Source organism: Syngnathus floridae, chromosome 5, assembly GCF_059516105.1.
Source record: "Syngnathus floridae isolate MCC-2025c chromosome 5, RoL_Sflo_1.0, whole genome shotgun sequence".
NCBI lineage: Eukaryota > Metazoa > Chordata > Actinopteri > Syngnathiformes > Syngnathidae > Syngnathus > Syngnathus floridae.
Window position 1 is genome coordinate 11,543,982 of NC_142417.1, and position 21,838 is coordinate 11,565,819.

A 21,838-nucleotide genomic window follows, 5' to 3' on the forward strand; every position below is an offset into this window, starting at 1 on the left:
CCTCACATCCCTCAAGTTCTTCTGGGGCACAAATCCAGATTTCAGAGGATTATGGTTCAAGCATGAGTGGGTGTTCACAAATGATCTGTATAGCAGCGAATCAAGGGCAATAGAAGTATTGTATACATGCCCGATGTGCTGCTACAGCAGCGCCTAATAGCTCACAAACACACACGAATACACTTCAGTGTGCCGTACAGGCGGTTGATCATCTGCTCTTAAAGGTGAGAGTAATTACATAAAAACAGGCAACAATGAGATCTCCTCTTACAAAGAGGAGGCAGGGCACTTTTTCAAATGCTTAATGAACTGCCTTGCAGGCCCTCTAGTGATCAAACAAGTGTTTGATAGTGGCTTTGGTTTGAAAAATGACTGAATATGTTTATTTGCATGTGTAGAAGCGAGTGACTTTGAGGGGCGGGATCAGGCAGATTAGTGTTAACTGATCGAGACCTGTGCAATCGGACCCTCCCCCAGCATATAAGCAGACCAGCGACACACTTCCTCTGAGGACCGGTTAGTCAGACTGAATAAAACATCAGTCAGGCGGCAAGTTCTGCTGCTTTCCTGCATGAGTCTGATGATGCGCTTTCATATTCCATAATATGTCTTTTTCAGATACATGCCATACATGCTTATCTGGTCTAAGCGTGTACAGAATAGTATAGCCAGTATTGCATAAAAAGGTAAAAAGTATATAAACAGTAATATTAATTGGTCATCTGGAACAACTGTCATGAATTTAGTATTTTTATCAGAACAATTCACTGGAAACCATTGGAGTATAAAGCCATCCTGCACATAGTGCACAAAATATCCACTAGGTAAATGCAGCATCTGTACATTCTAATGTGATCTTAAACAAGAGATTTTATGAATAATTGTCTTTAAAATAATTGTTGTGCTCAGTTCTGACACCAAAAGAGATTGTGGGATTAATTAAACAAAATGTTACCCATCATAGTGAGAGGGGTTTCTAATAAGTTCATTTCAGCAATGAGAGGGCCAGCATATTAAAATGCAATGTATTTCTGAGTTGCTTAATAACCGTCACACTCAAGGCTCAAAGTGAGATAGCTTGCATTGAGTCAAAATTCAGATTTGTCACTTTACTTTGAAAAGCAAAACGGCTCACGGATGTAGTACAGGTGACACTTTGCACCTTTGTCAGATATACACAGAAATCTGAGCTGGAAGCATATCTATTTTGTTGATGGTGCTGGAGGATGGTGAAAATGTGGGAGCATTTCAGACTGAAACAAAAGGCAACCACCGTGGCGTGTAATTGTAGCTCAGACTTTGCTCTCTGCGGAAGATGCTCACTGGGATGCTGCTATTAACATAGCACAAAGTGTTTCATGTTAATTACTGTACGTAACATTAGACCTGCAGAGGATTAGGTCTTTGTTAATTATGACTACTGTCAAATATGTGGCTTGTTTATTACCAAGGTGAAAGGTTTATTATATGCTCGCGACCATAATTACATCATACAGGGTGTTTACAAATTTAAAGGGGAAGTCAACCTCAAAAAAATGTCTTCACAATAATGTTGTTTGTACCCCCAGTAGTCTGAACACGGCATTTTGGTTAATAGTGCGTTTAAGAATCTAATTTTATCCACCTCAAGGGGTGGCCATTTTGCCACCTCAAAAATGGCAACAGTCATTTTCAGTCGACATCAAATGGCAAAATGACCATCCCTGAGTTGGATAAAAGCTGGCAGATTTTTGCTATTTGATTCGTATTCCACAAATGACACATTAATCTTCTTGGGGAATCTTCTCTTGAGGAGTTGTAGAAAAAATCTATTCAGACAAAAATACTCTACTTAGTTCATTGTCTAAATTCAGTATTAGATGCAGATTTATGGCGGGACATAAAATCACACACATAATCCTGTGTATAATTGCATTCAAAAGTGAGAGCAAATCTGTGTTCATGTTCCTCCATGCTGTGCTTGTGACTGGCAGGCAGCGATGAAATTGACAGTGACACGGGGAGAGTTAGTTAGTTAGTTAGTTAGTTAGTTAGTTAGTTAGTTAGTTAGTTAGTTAGTTAGTTAGTTAGTTAGTTAGTTAGTTAGTTAGTTAGTTAGTTAGTTAGTTAGTTAGTTAGTTAGTTAGTTAGTTAGTTAGTTAGTTAGTTAGTTCATATGAACAAGGGAAGAATGCACAGGAGGAGAGAAGAATGGTAAATCCGCCAGTGATTGTGAGCTCTGCTGAAAGAAAGTGCCTGCGGTTCAAACACACCAACAGCAAACTAAACAAAGAGTCACGTCGCAGAGGGAGATCACATGAAAGGAAAATAACACAATCAACTGTCACATAAACTTGGTGACAACATGTTGGCAGAATAAATGGAATGCAGACGTTTGAGGTTCACGCCAGCCAATGGACAGTGACAAATGAACCTGTTTGTTTGCAATAATTGGCTTGTCTACAATGTCTACACTACGTTTAATATAGATAGGTCTTTACAGAAATAAGAATTAAGCATTAAACAAGCAAGCAAGCAAGAAAGAAAGAAAGAAAGAAAGAAAGCAAAAAAGAAGAAAGAAAGCACATATGATGACCAATGACCAACAAACAAATAAAATTGAAGCATCGACAACAAGCAAGATTGAATTCATCATTCAATTGATTTTACTGCAACATCAACCGGCAATTCTCTGTTAGGGCGCTTGAAAACACAATAAAACCTCGATGGTACAGAGATACCACAGTGCTTGCTGGACCACACCTTTGCAACGAAGTTGCACCCCAACCTCCAGTTCAACATCAAACTAAACCACAATACTGTCTCTAATCAGCCACCGTATCGGTCAGTATCCACTTACTCAGACCAAGGTCATCTTGTAACACTTATGCTGTTTGTCGGATGGTTTTCAGATTGCCATAAGAGCTGCATTTTCATTCATTCCCCTTTTTTTTAAGTAAATGTGAACTGGCAGTTAGAGAACGACAATGTTTTAACATACACATGTCTGAGTTTGCTTCAGGCTTGCTTAACACAGCCAAAAGACTAGAAACAATTTAAGATAAGTACTGAGGCCCAGGTTGGCTTTAGTGTCGGGCTTGTAAGTGTATCTAATATCGCTGCACGTGATCATTTGAGTGTTAAAACTACTGCGCTGCAACGACACCAGAATATTCTTGCCTCGACACCAATGGCGGGTCAGAATGTCTGCTGCTGATAAGCGTAATCAGGCTGATGGTAGCAGGCCCACTCATGCGGACAAAATTGTCCATATCCTTCCGTTGAAGAAAGAAAAACTTCGGGTCACGGAAAAAACTTACACAAATATTTACTGATAAAAAAGAAGATTGACATTTTGAGGCAATTACTCTAATCAAATGGTTTCTGTAAAGTTTTGAGACTTGTGCAACTGTCAACAGGTATCCTAACCTACTCATCAAACAACAAAAGGCTCTACAGGTTTGATGAGTACCTTCTCCAGACTGCATGTTTCAGCTCCATTCCACAGATGTTCAAAATTATTTCAATAAGGGGAATACATATCCTGCGACTGACACTTTGCAGCACATTTTGTTTCAGGAAGCATGATGGTATTTTGTCTTCTGATTTCATTGAATCATACACAAATTCATGACAACAAGCACAGTTTATATATTGAATAATGTCATTAGATAATAAAAATGGCATTTCTTTAGGTAAATATCGCAATAATATCGGTATTGCTAGATTCAACCATATGGCATGTTTTTCCAATATCGTGCAGCTCTGACTTTTATGACTTAAAAGGTTTCATATTTACTAGATAATGTACTTCTAGATGAAACAATAATTGTCTCAGTGTTTGAGGGTGTGTACTAAAGAATTCACATTCTGAACAAAAGATGGCATGGATGGAGCTAAATATAGCCCTTTGGTAATTGTCTCCGATTACGGACAGCACTTTGAATGAGCAAAGCAAACAAAACAATCCCACGCTTTTGTTACTGCCTCTTCAAGGAAGCAAGAACTCCTGCTGGCAGAAAGTAGAGAAAGCAAAGACAACAAATGTTCTATTAGGAAGCTCATGAGCATTTGATCAGGATCAGGACTTAACTAAAGGGCCGTGGCAGCATGTTACCAAAAGCTGGAGTCACTGATCTATTATGTTACGTATTTTGATTTGTTTTGTTTGTGTGAATGGCAGCTCATTTGATGACCATCTGTTGTCTTGAGAATTTACATTAGCACTTTCACTCGCAAGATGTTTTTTTGTTTTGTTTTGTTTTGTTTTATAAATACCATGTGTGTAATCCAGTGACTCGATCGCTCAATGTTTTCTACGTAAGAACATTTCTGTTTTAAATTTAGAGCTTTTCATGTACAATTCAAGATATCGAAAAAAAGTCTTATTTTTCAAACAATTTATGCACACCACATCAAAGACACACAGAGCACAAAACAACTTGTGAGAGTGAAATGCTGAAAGTTTACGCCACACTAAGGAAGTGCGATGCCCCTCGTGAGCACACATGAAAGGAATAAACCAGTCCTATGTGCGCAAACTCTCTTGAAAGAGATTCAAACCGATGTTGGCGTCCATTTGCAAAGGACAATGAAAAGCTATGTTTTACTTCATATCCTTTGAAAGACTTGAGTGTTGAATCTTTTTCTTCAGTTTGTGTTACTCTACCTTAATAGTATGACCAGTCTCAAGTAGAATATTTACACTGAATTGGCATGAATGAAGCACTGAATAGTCTGTAACTAACAGAATGTGTTCATATATGAGTTTGTTTTAGAATTGTGAATCGTAATTGTGAAAACTGGTGTCATTCGTTGTCTTTTTTTTTTTTTTTTTTTTACCCAACAGCCTTCATATGTAATCCCTGGCAAGGACAGACATTGCCTCTGGCCCAAAAGGATTCTTATTTGGGAGTAAGCCCTCTGCCACACAAGTAATGCACCAAAGTCGACTTCAAACTGGAAAGAGGAATGTACGAGTGCGGATGAAGCGTTGTTTAACTTTGCTCAATCAAGACTGTTGGATTTGAAAGCAGCAAAAGGCTGGAGGCAGGTCAGGGGAGGTCAGAGAGGACAGCGAAAGCTTCTTATATGTGACTGAGACACTTTTGAGGACCACTGCAAAGGGGCACTGAGTCAGTTAATTTATATTCAAGGATTTGACCTACAGACAACAGCGGTGTCAGTTAGGTTAAGACAGCTGTGCCTTGTTGCATTGTGCCCTTGCCGAAAAAGCCAGTTGGTCCCCTGGCCCCCCTGCCTTGCATGGTTGCCATAGCGAGCAAATGAGTCCAATAGCATTTTGTCACACTCATGTAGTCGCACATTCTTCCTCGCTTCCTCCTCTTTTTGACTTTCCAAAAATGCTGCTTCACCAAGACACTCCCAAGTAAGACTGTTTGGGACAATGACAATAGTTGCTGCGTTTCATTCATCCCCACGCATATAGTTGGTACAGCACAAACTAAGAGGAGCGGCCTCCCAACATGCAAAAGCTGGCAAAAGCTGGCAAAAGCTGCCCTTCCCAAAACGCATGGCAATCATTTTACTCCGTCTGTTGTGGGATTTGAGTGGGTGGATTGGTTCACCATTTATCCTGAAAGACAAACAAGACCCCAGGATATTCTTCTTTTGAATTCTGACTGCAAACATTTTAGGCAAGTTGATGAAATTCAACAACAAAAAATTATGCTGGTTCAAATAGCAAGTGGAAGCCAACTGTGAAGTTTCTAAAGGAAACTAAGTGATTGGTGGTATGCTTGTTTAGTGTCTAGTTGTCACAGAAAAATGTTCCTAGGGCCAATTTCAAGGAGAAGAGACTGAAGGGAAAATTGCAGCCGCATTTAGCAGTCAAGCTGGTGAGTGGCTGCTCTCAGGTGGTAGGGCATGTTGGTGCCTCACCAAACATGAGTAGGATGGCTGCTGCAATTGGCTCTGTAATTACAGGCTAGGGCAGAGAGAGGCTTATGGCCCCAGGGGCCAAGTGGGTCATGATGCAGAGAAACATTCAGCTCCCTCCTAAATCCTCACTCCACCTGTACCTAATGTTTCAGTTTCCTCGTTTGGCTGACAGGGGCTTTAACCTTTCCATAGCGGTGTCAGGCAGACAATTCTGAGTAGTTAATGAATTGTGTCACTTCCACATTCCTTCACCCTTTTACCTATGGGCTGCCAATTGTAAAGAAGCTTACACTGAGAATAATAAATAATAAACTAACTTTTGCATATTTTTTCCACATTTTTTTAAACAATCTGGGATCTTAGATCAAATAGGTAAGTCATTTTTGTGTTTGTATGTACAATCGCAGGGCAACGCGTGGCGACGTCTGAGTCAGGCCGTCATCATCCAGTGGTTTCTGCATTCCGGTATGAAGACCTGAGCCCTTTGTCGAAGAGCAAATTTCAGATAAAAAAAAAAATAATCGATACGAGAAAACAGCAGTCTTTTTGTAGTTGGTGTTAGCTTTTTTTACATCTCTTTGGTGCATGTCTCTGCCTTGAAGCGATGTTGGCCGGACTTGAACTGGGGCCAGTACTGTTCAATGTCAGGGCCTTGACTTCTTAGAGTTACTAGCACAGATCTTGTGTTAAAGCATCAAATAGAAGAAGTTAGAGAACAAAACACTCTACAACAGTTGAACTGATAACAGTGCAATTATTATCATGTAAATTTCCCTGATGAACATTAGACTGTCTAATTATGAGCAGCATAATGATCATTCGTGGCGAAATAATATATTAGTGCACCATGCTGTGTAAGATTTTTGTCTTAAATGAATAGCACTGGAAAAATGTTGGTTAAAACACCAGGATGGGCTATATAATGTACACATCAAACCTAAACAATGTTTGAATGCAAATATATTGAGATGTGTCAAAAGTATTTACACTTTTTACTCAATTAGATACTTGTATTAATACAGACTCAGATTCTGTGAAATTTGTGTCAGACAAAATGACTGCAGGAGGCAATCTTTTAAATGTTGTGCTTGGTGAGTTCAAACATTCACCATCACTGACCTTTTTTCTTGTAGTCGGGAGGTGTCATGGCAGCATGGGAAGAAGGTCTTTGCTGACCACAGCAGTGTCCTGGAGAGGCAGAGCACCACAGAGGCAGCCCCAATGAGAATGCCATGTGATCTCTGGAAAGTCAACAAGGCTTGGTCCACAGCTGGGCTTCAAGAGAACACAGAGCCCACACATAGCAACACCCTCCTGCTGTGAGAAACCAAGGAGACGCGGGACTAACGGCCAACATTTGATTCATTCCAGTAGAATTTTACTCTATTAGATGTGAGAAGACAGAATGGATCTCCCACAAAGTTTTAATCACCAAAAATGTCCTTCCTACCTTTAGCACTGACTTAATTTTTGTTTCGATACAAGTCTGCAAAATCACTGTGTTACTGCTTTTAAACAGCAAATTTATGATAAATCTGAAAAATAAGTAAATAAATAAGTCTGATAAATGTTGGGAACAAAATGACGGCCAGAGTTGATCGATTCCAAAATGGCTTGGAGCATCTGCATGTGTATAGCAAAAAGCCTCAATTGTGAAACAACAGTGTCACCTTATTATGATTTCTAGCTTGTGCTGACGTGAGAAAAAATAACTTCAGACTAATAGAAAAGGAAAGAGGGAAAACTGAGCCATCGCATAGTAAGAAATGTGAGGCTTTAATTTACTCAGAAGCTTAAGCTGCCTTTTGCATCAAATTGAAATCTCAATGGTTATGTCGCTCCTTTTTCCAAAGCATTGGCTTTGAACAAAGGTGCAGGAGAAGCATCACTAGCAAAGAATATAAAAAGCACAATGTGGGAATAAAACAGAGGGGAGTTGAGCATCAAAGGCAACCAGGCACAGCAGGACTGGCATCGGTGTGAACTCCCAACTTAGGACACTCAGCATGCTCTTCACCAATCGCCCCCTTTAGATCAGTACTGGGCAGTAATTAAAACCATCATTCCCACTGCCTCAGTATCTCATTAGCCACACGACCTCAGGCTTTCATCCTTACTTTTCCAAAAATATCACCCCACACCAGCAGAGATGAGACCCACACAACCAAAATATATACGTAAAAAAAACATGTACATTGCACATGCACAAACACACACACACGCGCACACACACGCACACACACACGCACACACACACACACACACACACACACACGCACAGTTTGGGACCAATTTTCGTTTTATTTTTGCAAGTCGAGCACAGAGCGCAGTCAAACTGCATATGGGTGGAGTTTTCTATCTTTTGGTATTTTGCTCGACGTTGCACTGGAAGAATTGGGCGTAAGGAGGGCGTTTGGGCTTTTGTGCGCCGTTGTGGGATGGGAGTAGACTTTTCCCTGCCAATCCGCGCCATGTTCCTCATTTGCATCAAAATTAGGACGGTCGAAGGCAAATCCGAGTCGGCCTTGCCTGACATTGCAGAAACTAAAGCATCACCCAATTTGGGGATCCTATCTAACCTATTCCAGCAAGATGCCCTTCAAAATGCACATGAATCTATTATTGATTAGCCGATAAACATGCGTAATATTAGTAGTAGTAGTAGTAGTTAATGGTGCTTGAAATGTAATCAATTCTTGAGTACAATTTATGTTCAGCAAATCCAATGCAATAATGAACAACATATATCCCCCTTAGTGCACTTCTTGATTACTTCTGGAAATTTTGGCAAGCTAACAAACCTCTGAAGCTTGTCTCTCGGTTATTTATCTGAAATTACTACTCCTTTTTTCTTTTGTTTTTTTCTGCTGGTGTGGATGCACTATGCTGCTTCTAACAGGTCAGCCACACGTGGTGTCCTGCGTGCAGTCATCATGAGAACACAAACTATAAGAACAGAGTGAACTCATCTCATGCAACTCATCACTCATTTTTTGCCACTCTTTATGTGTGGAGACTACCATTTTAAAAAGTGTTCAAAATGTTTAAAATCACATTGTGTATCCTTTGCCTTCGGAGCTAAGCACACTCTCCTCGGATTCTGTTTTTCAGTGGACATGCCAAATACGATATGTTGTGGCACTATCCTCATATTCATTCAAGAACAAAAGAGACATAATTTATTTTAATTGTATACCAGAAAGTAAATGAATTTCAGAAAGCAAATACAAAGTGCAAGATAACATGAAAGACTAACCCCATAAATAGCGATGGCGTTTGTTCAAAAAGAAAAAGCGGACAGAAAATCCAATTAGATTTGGATTGTGCTAGCAAGCTGGAAACATCCAGCAGTGTTTGTGACAACGAGACATTAAAATGAGGACAAACTGATACATTTGAAACTCTTACGCCTTCACTATCAAAGAGTGAAATTTTGAAGTGGGCGAATATCTGTTGCAGTGGTCAGATTTAGCACTTTGGCAGTAGATAAAAGAAAACCCGTCTTCCCATGTTTAATTCAGTGTGAACCATGACTAACTCATATGAAACTGGGCTTCTGAAGTCAATTGAAGACTTCTTCAGTCGGTTACTTTAGAATGCCCTTGTATCATTACAATGTTAAGGGAGAGGGTCAGAACAATATAGCGAATCACAGGAGGTTCGTTTCATTTCTTTATTAGATTAGTTTGACAGTGTAGCAGCAGTGTGCGACTATACTAAACCTTAATCCATTGCATGTCATTAACCTACTTGGCATCGCTGCCAGGCTGTTTAGTGTGATCGCTGCAAGAGAGCTAATGGACTAAAAGGATGTCATTAACAGCATCATTTATGCTTCAGTCCGACCCTATCAGATTTCTAAATTCTACAATGAAGGGCGAAAAGACACTGGGAGAGCACACTCCATTTTGATGCATGGTAAGTCTTATCCGTATTGGGTCCTAGGTGACCTTTAACCTTCCTTTGTCACATTGATTTGAGGTGACACTAAATATGTATCTTTGCCCCCGTGTCACAAAAATCAACAGATTTGTTGTTTCCTCCTCAGTGTCATCATAAGTTAGTTGTTATTAAAAGGCAAACGCAGGCTGGTTCTCAGCCAAATTTAGCGAACTGACTCTCTGCTGTGTTTCTTTGGGAAGCCTTTGATGTTAGCAGGGGGTTTCTACACTTGCACTGATGGTAACGAAAGATACTTTAAGCGATTCTTTTTTATCTGGTAAGCTTAATGAAAGATTAATGGGTTTGATATTTCCCCTTGTTCATATTTTATTCAGAAAATAAGACATGATCCTTAGAACCCGTTAAAAGATTATTGGTCATGATTTTGAAAGTTGTCATGTCATGGTCATGACAATATGTTGATGAATCCTGCATGGATCTTGCTTGAACTGTTACTTGCTATTGCCCGGAGACATTTGACATTTTCAAACACCTCAAGTCGGTAACGATGAAAACTTTGTGGACTGTGGATTGAACTGTGTGTAAGGAAGGACATCATATTACAACGGTATGAATTGTCAACCCAGTGTGGATTTCCAGGAGGTCCTGAGTCTGCTGCAGAGTTTTATTCCTACCTAGGGGTGATGTAACCCGAATTTGCACGTGACTTTAAAGGTTTTAGCATTTGAGTCCTAGTGTTGTTTGTTACTTGTGTTTATATTTGGGGTTCCTCATCTTTAACTTTCACTGGAACAGGTGGCAGCTGAGTGTAAATAAGAATAAGCACTACCACACCGGAGACCATAGTTGAGTGCCCTCTATAGCTCGGGGATGAGATCCTGCCCCAGGTGGAAGAGTTCAAGTATTTGGGACTTTGTTTATGAATGACGGATGAAAGGAACATGAGTTCAACAGGTAGATCAACGCAAGGTTTGCAGTCGCTCTCTAAAATGATGGCTGGCTGGCAGATGGTTAGATGGTTTATAACAGACAATCTCAGTTTTGTAATAGCCTGTGTATGTTTATGATTTACAGGTGTTTCCTTGAGTGCATCTTTGCATATACTGCCAATTAATGAAATTCCTTTGCATTGCTGCTGTACCTGCAAACGCACCACTGCACAATTGTTAAATTTTACAATGGCCCTTGTTGTACCTTTACCTTGATAAAAAAAAAAAAAAAAAAAAAAAAAAAAAAGAAAGAAAAAGAGCAGCTGAAACGTTTGCCCTTTTTATAGACAGAAGTCAAATGCAGGTCCTTTTAGATGTGACTCTTGTTATCACTCAGATCTTAGACATGAAAGTCCTGTACTCATCTAGCTGTAAATGCCCAAGTTCTATTTCAGATGGTGGAAAGGCTTTGTATAAAGCACAAAGATACTTATGAATAACTGTAATAGCATATATTTATTAATTACATAAAACATAATAAGTAAGGAAGGCATCAGAAGTCAGCCAGATTTTTGCACTGATATAACTTCAAGGAACACCCATCATTTTTACTATTTTTAAATCCCCATTTACTACTCCTCGTACAACTATTACTATTCAAGCTATAATTTGTGTATTCAATTCATATTATTATAAATATTACAATGATGTGAAGTATTTCTCAGGAAAGAAAACAAACTTACAACAAAACAGTCATCCCATAAAATCACTTCCACCACCATCACAACCACGACAACATTAAATACGGTCAAAGAATTCAAAACCTGGAACCCAGAGTATGCGCCGGATTTTGCTTGCCACCAAGTGGCATGCAACTCAAACTGCACTCATAATTTGTATTATATACATAACAAACTGACAAATGACTTGTTTTCAAATCAGACGAGTAAAAACTGGTCAAATATATAAAAAAAGATATTATAAAAAGTGAAGACAATTTGCAATTCTAGTAACACGAATTTGATGCACAATTTGTCTTCGCGGGCCACATAAAATGATGTATCGGGCCGTATCTGGTCCCCCGGCCTTGAGTTTGACACCAGTGTGTTAAACGGATTACTGCGCTAAAACAAATAGTTCCGCAAACAATTCGGAAATAACATTTTGCCGGACTTCGTGACGTATTGTATCGTATCGATCGTATTGATTAAATTCTAAATAAGGCATATTTTATTTGCAAATAATTTGGTTTTAGTATGGTTAACACGGCGTCCTACCGCATGTTGCACGCGGAATGATTTTCTGAGATGCAAGGCTCATTTCGCAGTTGCGCCACATCAATTAACGCAAACTGGCAAACAGACACCAGAATCTTTTCTTCATCGACAGAATTCGTTGTTTGTGCGTAAGTACGTGAAATAACATGTATATAATGTATCAGAACTTTGAACATAAATGCTTTTTTTCTGTTACTAGTTTGTTATGGCGAGGTATCGAAATATAATTATTGGACTCATCGAATTTTTGATTCATCATTTAACGTACATGAATATTACAATGTATTGTGACCCAATGATGCCATCAAATGCGCATTAGATAGATATTAGGTTATATATATTTACTTGTGGTTGTCGTCGTATTTATTTAAATTAGCAAAGGTTAGCACAGTAAGCACGTTGTCAGGATCGTCATAATGAGCAGGTGCGAACTGGGGCCTACTAAACAGCAAATGGCTCTAAACCACAATTGATAGTTAAATATTTTCATTGATGCTCGTGTTCGGACGCTTGGCGAAGTGTGCCTGGTGGACTCTTGTGTAGAGTGTTAATATTCAAAATCTTTATTATAGGAATCTTTGAGATTGAGGGAAAATGGCCAGTCAAGAGAAAATGCCCATTCGCGGACGGTCGCGATCAAGAGGCAGAGCACGTGGTCAGGATCCTGGGCCGCCTGGGGTAAGTCAAGTTCAAATGGGACATTTCTCAACTATGTGAGTGTAATTGGAGCTTTATACATGATGCATATATGCTACAACAATATACGCTATAAAAAATTGTCATACTGTATTACTGATCAAATGTGTGAGTATTAGACCGGTTAGACCAGTGTTTCCCAACCTTTTTTCAATCACGGCACACCTTTTCATTGGAAAATATCTCGCGGCACACCGCCAACAAAAATCTGTTAAGCTCCTACATTAAAATCAGTTATATTACAACGAAACACGTACAGTCCTATTCCTATATATGTATGGAGAGTCGAATAATTTAATAAAAATAAATACTAAATATTCTTTAAATTGTATTCCTTTTTTTAAATAAAAGTGACAGTTTTTTAAAAAGGTTTTAGACGGTGTAAGAAATAATCTATTTAAAGTGATTGTGATTAAAATAAAAGAATCAACGTGATTTTGTTTACTGTCTTAGACTAGGTCTATAAATATTGCAACAATAAGAACAAAGTCACTTTTAAAGACGCTCCGCTGTTCTGACAGCAGCTGAGTGGCTATCACAGTCGAGGAATCTCGACTTGACTGCTTATTTTATGTATGTGAAAAATAACCAATCCAGATTCTCCGGTTGAACTGCATGCTCTGATTTCCATTGGACCACAAACGCACCACAACCGTCATAGTGTCTGTCACTGTTAGCAAAAGCACACAGCAACACACACATAAACTGAATATGTGCCGATGCAATACAATCAGATCGACACAATATGAAATCTCAAGATTCTTCGATTTTCCACACATGCACGATTAGCAAGTGGCTGACCAGGCCTTGCGCGAACTGGCCAGTAGTTTGGCGATCCTGTTTACAATGCGCTCCGTAATTAATATTGGACAATCCCACGGCACAGCTGAACGTCTCTCACGGCACACCAGTGTGCCGCGGCACAGTGGTTGGGAAACACTGGGTTTGACAGTTATTCCCATTTCAGGGCTGGGCAAATAATTTTTCTTCGGGGCCATCATCATTATTAGATTTGACTGGCGATGCCCCCATTTCAAAGTCACTACATGCATGATGTGATGTACATTTTATGAAGGTGTGTGACACAACTGAAGTCATTTAGAGATTCTGTCAAAAACCATATAGTCCAAATGTTACATGAGTCAGGGATTGTGCAACGGTCATGGCAAATGATGCATTTTTAATCTTTATTGCTCCTGCAAGATTCTGTCCAGAGAACCAGCACCAGAAGTTGCAGTAAAAGAAGTGGGTGGTTTGGTTGGTCGAGGGAGGCAGAAGAAAGCTCCGGTACCTTTTACTGAAGAAGGTATGGTTTTACATGATGTCATGGTTCTATTTTTTTATATATATATATACATATATATATATATATATATATATATATATATACATATATATATATATATATATATATATATATATATATATATATATATATATATATATATATATATATACATATACATACATACATACACACACACACACACACACATTTTTACCCTTAATCAAACAGCCCTAATCTATAGTCTTGTCACAATAACAATATAGGGCAGAGGGTATATTAATTATTTAAATGTATCTATCGTTAAGCCAAATTGTGTAGTAATCCTTGGGAAATATGACAGTTATATTATTTTATTTACTTTGTTCAACTACTGGTTCTCACTGTCTTATATTGTAGCTGCTCTGGAGATCTCAGCTGGATTTCGCCAGGTGAAGATAGGAGAAAGAGGTGGACGTAGAAGAGATTTCCATGATGGCGGCATTAACACCAGGCTGACGATGGAGCATGTCAAAACGTCAAAGATTGGTATGTTATTTCAAAAGCACATGATTATTCATTGTTGATATTTCGACTGCAAACCTCTTATGAATGACGACTTTCAATCAGCGGGAGTGACAGGGTAAATTTTTCTTATAAAAGAAATATCTGCATATTGACTTTTTCAGGATCAAGTGGCTCGGCTATTCAGTTGTCGGCCAATTTCTTTCGCATCGTGTCCCGTCCTCAATGGGTTCTGTACCAATACCATGTGGACTTCAATCCGCCAATGGAAGCCCGTCGCCTTAGAACAGCCCTCCTATTCCAGCATGAGCAAGTCCTGGGCTCTGCTCACTGCTTTGATGGAACAATCCTGTTTCTGCCTCAAAGACTTGATGACAAGGTGATGGCAGACTCCACATTGACAACATACAGTAGCACATGGCATGTAACAATCTTGTCCTTGACAATATAAATGATTATTGACCCTTTTCCTGCACACAATTGCATGCCATGTGTCCAGGTCACTGTGCTGCACAGCAGAACAAGAAATGAAGAGGATGTGCAAATAACTGTCACTCTGACTAATGAACTACCTCCAACATCACCAGTGTGCCTGCAGTTGTACAACATTATTTTTAGAAGGTCAGCATTTTTATTTTCCCTTTCATATGCTCTCAGTTTTGACTCTTTAAATATTATATAAAAATTGTGCACGGCTTCAGTAAGAAATAAAATAGAGCAAATATTGTATAAAAATCGTACACAGCGTCAGTAAGATAAAGCCCGCATTGTTGATGGTCCACCATGTTTATGCTGCATGCTATGAAATGCAGCAGAGGCTTGGCTTGTGACATTCTTTAAAATGACGGCAACAGACCAATATTGGTGCATTATGGGTGGTCTTTTATCTGTAACAATTTTTTTGGTATTCGACTAATGACGTCTATCCATTTTCTGTACCGCTTGTCCCCACGGGGGTCGCGGGCCTGCTGGAGCCTATCCCAACAGGCAGTAGGCGGGGGACACTCTGAACTAGTTGCCCGCCAATTACAGGGCACACAAAGACAACCAACCATCCGGTTCACACTTACGGGCAATTTGGATTGCTTTATCAACCTGCCATGCATGTCTCTGGGACTAATAACACCACATCATTTTTCCCTAATATTTATCCGATAACCTTTGAACATCCTTTGTTTCTTTTGAAGAATTTTGAGAATCCTTGGCATGCAACAGATTGGACGCAATTATTACAACCCCAAAGATCCACTCAACATCACGCAGCACAGGTACATGTTGCTCTCCTTTTAACACACTATTTTATTTATTTTTTTAATTTACATTCATTTTTTGGTAGCATTGGATTCTCATATGAAAAAAATTCTGGGTCAAATTTTTTTAACCAATGGCCTTGAATTATTTTTCCCCCTCCTTCAGACTGACTATATGGCCAGGCTATGCCACAGCCATCTTGCAGTACGAGTCTTCCGTCATGCTGTGCACCGACGTGAGCCACAAGGTGCTGCGTAGTGAGACTGTGCTCAACTTTATGGAGAACCTGAGGCAGAAGTGTGGATCACATAACTTCAGTGATATCTGTGCGAAGGAGCTTGTTGGACTCATTGTTCTCACAAAGTAAGAAGGACATTGAGATGAGTTTCTACATGATCAGCTGAATGAAACGCACTGACCATCAATTGACATACTAAATGTCTTTATTCTTAACTATTCTTTTTCTACCCGTCTGTGTCATTGTTAGATACAACAACAAAACCTACAGGATTGACGATATTGCTTGGGATCAAACGCCCTTCAACACATTCAAGAGAGGAGACACAGACACCTCCTTTAAGGACTACTACAAAAATGTTAGTTATACAAACTATTTATGTGAATGCTCTGATTCCTGGATGTGAGGAAAATCAATCAACCAACCATCAGGGATGCTTGGCTGAAAATAAAAATAAGAATATCAATGTCTAAACATCCCCCCAAAATGGATACCATAATTATAATTCATTCATATGAAGCAAATCAGAATTTTTTCTTAGCAGTGCTGAGAAGAGCAATGCAAGTTATGCAAGTCTGACCTGAATGTTACTATTTTATACACACCACAAAGTAATGGTTTCTTTGAATATAAATTAATATATTTGATTGTCAAATATGACACACATTCAACTACTGGTAACACATGCACAGGGCAAAAATCAATGCACTTACAACTACTGATGAAAATCTGTATATTTGATGCCCCCCGGAAAAACAACCAATAGATATATAGATACTTTATTGATGCCTGGGGTGAAATTCAGGTGCTGGAATTTAAGTCCTGAAAAGTAATTTTAAGAAGAGTTGGAACCCTGTGTTGAAATCTACCAAAGCTTGCTGGTCCAGTGTCAGTAATGTAAACCAGTTTTTGAAATCTACCAAAGCTTGCTGGTCCAGTGTCAGTAATGTAAACCAGTTTTTTATTTGAGTTTTTTTTAATGTTCATTTCCTCTTCCTTGCTCGAGCTAAAGTCTACAGCTGTTATTGTCCGTCTGTCTGTAAAGGAGAATAGAATGTTAATATGAAGGCAGACTGAGTCAAATCTTATAATCACAGCTGAAATAGAATAGTTGTAATGCAGTTATGGAATGGAGTGGTTTTTTTTCCACGTATTACATCTCATTTGGTTCCTTCACTGTTTTTGTATTGATCATAGCAATATGGCCTGGAAATCACTGACTGCAATCAAGTTCTCTTGGTCAGCCATGTGAAGAGAGTTGCTCCAGGTCAAACTCCTGCTGGACCAGCTTTGCTTATCCCAGAACTGTGCTACTTTACAGGTACTTACAATATAATATACTATAGTATCCAAACCTTGATGCTTTCAATGATTGACTTTTGCAATTCTTGTGTTCAGAGAGCGAAGACAATTTACTCTTAAACTTGTTAGCAAAGTAGTTGTAACAAACTAATTAAATGAAACGAATTAATCTCCTTTGTCAAGGTCTCACTGACAAGATGCGAGCAGACTACACCATCATGAAGGACCTCAGTGCGCACACCAAATTGGGACCAGAACAGAGAGCAGGACGCCTTCTCAGATTTTCTTCCACCTTGAACACGTAAATCTCCTTTTTGTGTCCAACTTGAGTTCTTGTTAGGGATGGGTGAGTATTGGTACACAATATCTGTATCGAGCTGATACTGTACCAGCCTTATTTCAATGAATCAGGTTTTTGACCGATACCAGTCATCAATACCAAGGTGCCAACTTTTTGTCACTTTTAGTATGATTTTGATTTATTTTTAAATAGTTGCATACAAACAGTACTAATACAAGAACAAAACAAAACCAAATAACGGTGTATATCAATAGATATGTACATTAAAATAGAATTCTCTATCAGCAGTCAATCTATTGGCCACATACTGTCCATATACTTCACTTCTTATTCAATTGTGGTTCTTGGAATTTTCCATCGATTGCTCCACCCCATCCTAGAGGGCTGCTCCCTCATTAATTTGTCAAACTGGTCTGCTAAAAAAAAGTTACGTTGAGCCTTATAAACCATAACTAATACTTTAAGTAATGATGGTTGTGTTATGACATTACTATCAGGCTATTTCATCTGTTGTGAGTAAACCCAATGAAAAGTGGTCATTGCAGCTTTTTTATATGATCTCATAGCGATACTGAAGCATTGGGAGAGTTGCAGAAGTGGGGACTAAGCTTTGACAAGCAACTCCTGAAACTGACTGGCAGAGTCCTCCCACCAGAGAGGCTTTTCCAGCAATCAAGATCGGTAAAAATGTGTCTATTGTTTTCTTTTAAGATTGAATTGATATTAACAGATTTTTCCCCTAGTATGGTTACAACCCCCGAACAGCTGACTGGTCGAAAGAGATGCGTGGGTTACCTGTGATTCACTCTCCACCTCTGCAAAATTGGCTGCTGCTTTACACTCGACAGAAGAGCAGAGAAGCTCAAGGCCTCCTGGAGACTATGCATAAAGTTGCAGCTCCACTTAAGATCTCCTTACAAAAAGCTGTCATGTGAGGGACATGAAAAGTCTGGAATCACCCATGTAGTTTAAATCCAGCCTTTGTCGTTAAACTGTCGGGCTTTCTCCTCCATTAGGATTGAGTATGAAGATCATCCGGAGTCTTTGCTGAGAACCCTGCAGCATAATGTCAGAGCTGAGACACAAATGGTTGGTGGCAAAATTGTTATTGTTCATAATTGATCTGCATTTGATTGAGTCAGTTTTTTGTTGCTGTGCAGAGAAGTAAATATTTCTGAATGCATTAAAATGATGCCTAAAGCAAATGGAAATGTTATGCTTGTTTATAGGTGGTGGTGATCCTCAGCAGCAACAGGAAGGACAAATACGACTGCATTAAGAAATATCTCTGTGTGGATTGCCCCACTCCCAGCCAATGTGTTGTGGCCCGCACCATCAGCCGACCTCAAGCCCTCATGACAATTGCGACCAAGATTGTGTTGCAGATGGCCTGCAAGATTGGAGGAGAGCTTTGGAGTGTGGAAATACCTGTAAGTCTCAGGCATGACTACTACAAATTACGCAAGTGATTTGTTCATGGTTCCCCTGTCTAAAGGTGGGTGATATAATCTTCAAAAAAGGGCTCCACAATATCAGAATCACCTTTGTCGTCATTCTCAGTACATCACAAATTGAGCGCTGCTTCCTTGGTGCAAACAGCAAATTAATTAGGAGCACTCAGAACACAAGATAAAATGTAAAAAGGATATAAGATATATAGCAAAGGCAGTATATATATCGATCAAATATCAATCTCACTATATTGGCCCCTTACAAAATGTAAAACATGCTATCAGTTTCTGATGGTAATACATGCACACAAAGAGAAAACCCAAAACAAACACCGTTACAGTGACATTTGTTGTGTGCAGCTGAAGCAACTGATGGTTGTGGGTGTGGATTGCTACCACGATATTGCTGCTGGGAAAAGGTCCATCGGTGCTCTGGTGGCTAGCCTCAATCAGAACATGAACAGGTTTGTGAATAGAACCAATGCATAACTGCTGCTGATCTGTCACAATGTATAACATTTGTTTTATGTTAAGATGGTACTCAAAAGTCAAACTGCAAAGCAGAGGTCAAGAGATTATGGATGGACTGAAGATGGCCTTTGCTGGCAAGTTCATAATCCAAAAATAACTACCTTGTGAAAAATCACAGAATATTAGTATCAGCAAAAATCTGCTTTGCAGGTGCGCTCAAAGACTACTACAAATTCAATAAATGTTTTCCATCCCGCATCATTGTGTACCGTGATGGAGTGGGGGACGGCCAGCTGCACACTATAGTCAACTACGAGGTGGCCCAGATTGTCGAATCCATCAAGTCCATCGGCCAAGACTACATGTGAGCGTCCCTCTGGGTGACCCTTGAATAAACATGGCACTGATTAACTTTTTTGAACTGCCTCTCCATTTGGCCAGGCCCAAGCTGAGCGTGGTGGTGGTGAAAAAGCGCATCAACTGCCGGCTCTTTGAGCACAGCAATGGAAAGGTTTTAAACCCACCTCCAGGGACAGTCGTCGACTCCGAAGTCACACGTCCGGAGTGGTACATTTAAGCCTTTTTGCTTATCCATAATAATTGTAATGATGTTTCCTTTGGAAGGACAAAAAATATTTTGACCTCCATTTGCCAGGTACGATTTCTACATTGTTAGCCAGGCTGTCACCTTTGGAAGTGTCTCTCCTACCCACTACAATGTTGTGTATGACACAAGTGGACTGAAACCTGACCATATGCAGCGGCTCACCTACAAGCTATGCCACATGTACTACAATTGGCAGGTAAAGTCACCTTAAACTTCATCCCCTCAAATAACAAATACAAGCCCCAATTCCCATGAAGGTTGGGATGTGTAAAAGGTATATTAAAAAAATACAATGATTATAAATTCACCATTCATTTCCAATTGCACATTCAAGCATTTACATTTACTGTACTTTGTTTCCATTTGAAATTCGAATTATTCATGCTCATTCAGTTCACCTTGAAAAAAAAGATTTTACATGCCCAAAACTGCTACTTACAAAAATTCTAAAATTTCCCCATTTGAAGACCCACAAAAAAAATTTCATTAGGATTTCATTTTTTCGTCTAATTTCTACATTATTTTGATTGCTACAAACTGATTGCGTTCCAACTTTACAGTTCAGCTGATCCCAACCAATGCCAGTAATTGCCACATACCTAAAATTATACAATTTCACCTATTAAAGTGACAATAAAAACGGTATTTTTATTTTTATTCTAAATTCTGTATTTTTTTTTTTTGACTGATTCAAATTGTTGCAACTTTAAAATTAGTCTTCTCCTGCCTTGCCACCTAGTGTAGAAAGTAAGCACTGCAGTACAATACAGTGGAATAAAATGGGCAACGGCAAATGTTCCTTCGCTCCTGTGATGTCAGCCACTAATGGTCACCCCTGATTAAAATCTTTTGACCTTTCTCCCTAAAATAATCTAAGTCACGAATGATTTGGAATAGGAATTAGAACAAGGACCTTCAACAGGAAATATTTTATTTAAATATTGTTGTCCAACATTCCTACCTCAACCCAGTCCTGACGATTTCCGTCATTAATGCAATATACCAATTTGCTTTTAGGGGGATTTCCTTGTAAACTATTTCCTGTTTTGTTTTATAGGGGATCATCGCAGTCCCTGCCCCTTGCCAGTATGCCCACAAATTGGCCTTCCTTGTTGGTCAAAGCCTCCACAAGGAGCCCAATGTGGCGCTGGATGACCTCCTCTTTTATCTGTAGGGAGGAAGCAGCCCTTTTTGGCTGTTTGTTTTCTTATGTTATGCAAACTACTTAATTCTAGGACTCTAAAAAGCTAGGAATCTTAAAAAGGTATGCTTCCTCCTAATCCTTTTTGAACATTCTTCGTTATTGGTCAAGTATGGCACTTTAAAGTGTTATCTGTTTTATTGTTCTCTTTGTTTTATATACGTTCGAAGTAAAGATATAGCAATCAAATTGGCCTTCCTTGTTGGTCAAAGCCTCCACAAGGAGCCCAACGTGGCGCTGGATGACCTCCTCTTTTATCTGTAGGGAGGAAGCAGCCCTGTTTAGCTATTTGTTTTCTTATGTTATGCAAACTACTTAATTCTAGGACTCTAAAAACCTAGGAATCTTAAAAAGTTATGCTTCCTCCTAATCCTTTTTGAACATTCTTCGTTATTGGTCAAGTATGGCACTTTAAAGTATTATCAGTTTTATTGTTCTCTTTGTTTTACACACGTTCGAAATAAAGATATAGCAATCAATCAATTGCATGCTATTTGTAACCTTTGTCTGGTCCGTTCTAAATAGAGAATTTTTACTTTTTT

General features: G+C 39.1%; 1 protein-coding gene across 1 annotated transcript; it reads left to right on the plus strand.

Moving 5' to 3' along the window:
* Window positions 1–11,960: 11,960 nt before the first annotated feature.
* Window positions 11,961–21,775, plus strand: piwil1 (piwi-like RNA-mediated gene silencing 1). Its single transcript, XM_088376694.1, has 21 exons — window positions 11,961–12,117; window positions 12,562–12,667; window positions 13,889–13,991; window positions 14,370–14,498; window positions 14,639–14,853; window positions 14,974–15,095; window positions 15,662–15,742; window positions 15,891–16,088; window positions 16,213–16,321; window positions 17,161–17,284; window positions 17,449–17,566; window positions 18,133–18,247; window positions 18,310–18,497; window positions 18,583–18,655; window positions 18,796–18,996; window positions 19,378–19,481; window positions 19,552–19,622; window positions 19,699–19,852; window positions 19,930–20,055; window positions 20,144–20,291; window positions 21,153–21,775. The coding sequence occupies exons 2-21, from the start codon at window positions 12,584–12,586 to the stop codon at window positions 21,267–21,269; spliced, it is 2,580 nt and encodes an 859-aa protein (XP_088232820.1). The 5' UTR covers window positions 11,961–12,117; window positions 12,562–12,583; the 3' UTR covers window positions 21,270–21,775.
* The last annotated feature ends 63 nt before the right edge of the window (window positions 21,776–21,838 follow it).